This window comes from Nanorana parkeri, unplaced genomic scaffold (assembly GCF_000935625.1).
Source record: "Nanorana parkeri isolate BGI_ZX_2015 unplaced genomic scaffold, ASM93562v1 scaffold2811, whole genome shotgun sequence".
In the NCBI taxonomy this organism is placed as follows: domain Eukaryota; kingdom Metazoa; phylum Chordata; class Amphibia; order Anura; family Dicroglossidae; genus Nanorana; species Nanorana parkeri.
In genome coordinates, this window is record NW_017309079.1 from 35,885 (window position 1) to 38,682 (window position 2,798).

A 2,798-nucleotide genomic window follows, 5' to 3' on the forward strand; every position below is an offset into this window, starting at 1 on the left:
AGCAGAGCCGCATTAGCCGATATTCCTCTAGAGCGCCAGTTACTGTGACAGGCGGAGTGACACCCGATAACTTTAGATTGTTGTAGATTTTGCTGCAAATTAAAAAAAAAGACATCCCCTGAAAATAAGACCTAGTGTGGTTTTTGGGGGCAAAAAAAATATAAGACAGTGTCTTATTTTCGGGGAAACACGGTAAACGCTGTCCACTGATGTCCCCACTGCTGCACCGCTGGTACCGCTGTCCCTGGTGGCAAAGGAAGCCGGCGCTGTAGAATGCAAAGCTGCGGAGGGAGCAGAGCCGCATTAGCCGATATTCCTCTAGAGCGCCAGTTACTGTGACAGGCGGAGTGACACCAGATAACTTTAGATTGTTGTAGATTTTGCTGCACATTAAAAAAAAAGACATCCCCTGAAAATAAGACCTAGTGTGGTTTTTGGGGGCAAAAAAAATATAAGACAGTGTCTTATTTTCGGGGAAACACGGTACTGTGACTGTCACAGTACGGTACCTGGCTGCAGCTGTCTGGAGCTCTGTAATGCCGTCCAGGGAGCCAATCGGATCACCTCAGCTTTGACCCCCACTGGTCATGCCGCTGTGCCTGCTGGGAAACGTAGTTTTCCAGCGGCAGCTCTAATTTCCTAAAAGCCGAGGGCCGGCTGGCAGACGGGTCGACGGGAGGGGGTGAGAGAGGGAAGGAGCTGCGGCGGCCAGAAAGTTTATTGCGATCTGGCAGACAGGAGACAAGCTGCACATACCGGTATCATTGATTTTTTTACACTCCTTGCTACGCTCCAACAGACCCCTTGCTGGCTGCTTGGATGCAGCAATACCGGTACATGTGCGCCCCCCCTACCGCCGAACTAGGTCTTATTTTCGGGGTAGGTCTTATATTACAGAAATCCCTGACAATAGCGCTAGGTCTTATTTTCGGGGTAGGTCTTACTTTCAGGGGAAACACGGTATTCATTGAAAACTGCGCCTAAGCAGCTCTGCTTCTGAAGCGCCTAGGTGTGTGAACTTAGCCCAGGGGTGGGCAACCTCGGCTCGCCAGCTGTGCTGAAACTACAAATCCCATAAGGCATTGCAAGCCACAGGCATGACTCCCGGAGGCGGAAGCGTGATGGGATTTGCAGTTTCAGCACAGCTGGAGAGCCAAGGTTGCCCACCCCTTGACTTAGCCTAAACGTTTGCACTGGACTTGTGCTTTGCCACTTTTTTTTTTTAAAATTTTTTACCCTGTCCACAGCGTGACAACACTGGTGTGTGTGATTTTTGCAGTGTTGTCAGCCGATTACAGAAAGTGGCAAAGTAACATAACTACTGGCAGGTTGAGCAAGTAACCGCAATAAAACAATATTACTTGGGGGGACTCAGGTGAACAAAACCCATTGTGTGAATTCTCATGTAATCCCGCACCTGGAGCTCATCCATTGGACGGGGCTTCTGATCTCCCCCCTGGATTATTTTGTATCATGGAGAATAATGCTGGAGGTCTGGTAACACTCCCATTAAAGTTTTTTGGGGGCAAAAACGCTTATTTCTGCTTACTTTTTTGAGCTACAGGTGGCGCAGTGCTTGGTTCCGAGGGGCAAAGTTGCCCCCCGTTCACACATTTTCCCTAAAGTAGAACAACGCTGAACATGAAGAATCCTCTTCATTTCACTGGTTGCTGTTACAGTTGCGTGTTGTCACCTGTAGCTCCTCCCCTTTTTTGGTTTTTGTTATGGTCTGTGTGCAGCAATGGAGAGCACTGATAGGATAGCTGCATGATTCTGTCCTTTAATCTGTGTCCCCGCCCTGTCTGTGTCTCCTCAGGAATCCGGGTTTGTCGGTTTCATACGCTCTCTGCGGGAGAAGGATCACGTCAAGCTGGGCAAGAAGAAAGAAGAGCTTTAACCCCGGACGCCGCTACGGGAACGTCGCCCCACTTCCAGGACCAAGAACCCCACCCCCCAAGAACAGCTCCGTTGCGGTGCGCTCCGCAGACTCTCCGCACCTTCCTCCCCTCCCCCCCACGCAGCGCTCGTGCACTCGCAGCCATTCGATGCATCGCATCTCCATTGTAGTGCATTGAGATCCGTCTCCCAGTACTGACGCGGTCCTGTCCGATGTAGTGCGAGGGCCTGCGGGTCCCACAACATGGCGGCGGCGGCTGGGAGCGGATTCCACACACAGAAAAGATGGGGGATTATTGGAAGGAGAGTGAAACCACTTTTTATTATTTTTTTAATATCCTATTATGTGTATGCAGTTACTGAATCAGCAGGACAAAGAGTACCTGTCTCCGGAGGGGGGAGGAGGATGACATAGGCTCACCAGGAGGCACTTTGCCTCAATGAGGTTACAATTTCCTGGTGAATGTAATATGCAGATTTGAGGTCTGGGGGGGGCGGAGGGGGCGGGGCTTCCTTCGCTGCAGATGACGGGTATCATGAATAGAAATGCATTATAGAGATCCGTTAAAGGGCCGGTGCCTAGTGGAGCTCATACCTTTCTGTGCCTACCTACTGCCATCTTGTCGGCTGTTCTGAGCGGGCAAAGCTCTGCCATTGCTGCGTAGTCTCCTCCCCCTACATGCCCATTGGGCCGTCCCCAATGATGGGCATCCTACACGGCTCATAGGCACACATGTGCAGCAGGGGGGGTGCAAGTTTTGCTCATTGGGAACAGCTGGCCGTAGCAGAAGGGATGCTGCCCGGCCTACACTTTGCACCGGTCAAGTTTTAAAGAGAACCTGTCACCATGCAGTATATCCGGGGTCTGTTGTGAAGTCGAACCGGTTTATTCTCACCTGCAC

General features: G+C 51.1%; 1 protein-coding gene across 1 annotated transcript in view; it reads left to right on the plus strand.

Moving 5' to 3' along the window:
* The window catches only part of PDIA5 (protein disulfide isomerase family A member 5), a gene marked incomplete at its 5' end in the record, with an annotated part of 37,425 nt that extends 35,414 nt beyond the window's left edge, over positions 1-2,011 (plus strand). Inside the window, one exon of the mRNA XM_018574205.1 lies at positions 1,817-2,011. Within this exon, the coding sequence (XP_018429707.1) occupies positions 1,817-1,897 (81 nt within the window). The remainder of the gene's footprint in view (positions 1-1,816) is intronic.
* Positions 2,012-2,798: the final 787 nt, after the last annotated feature.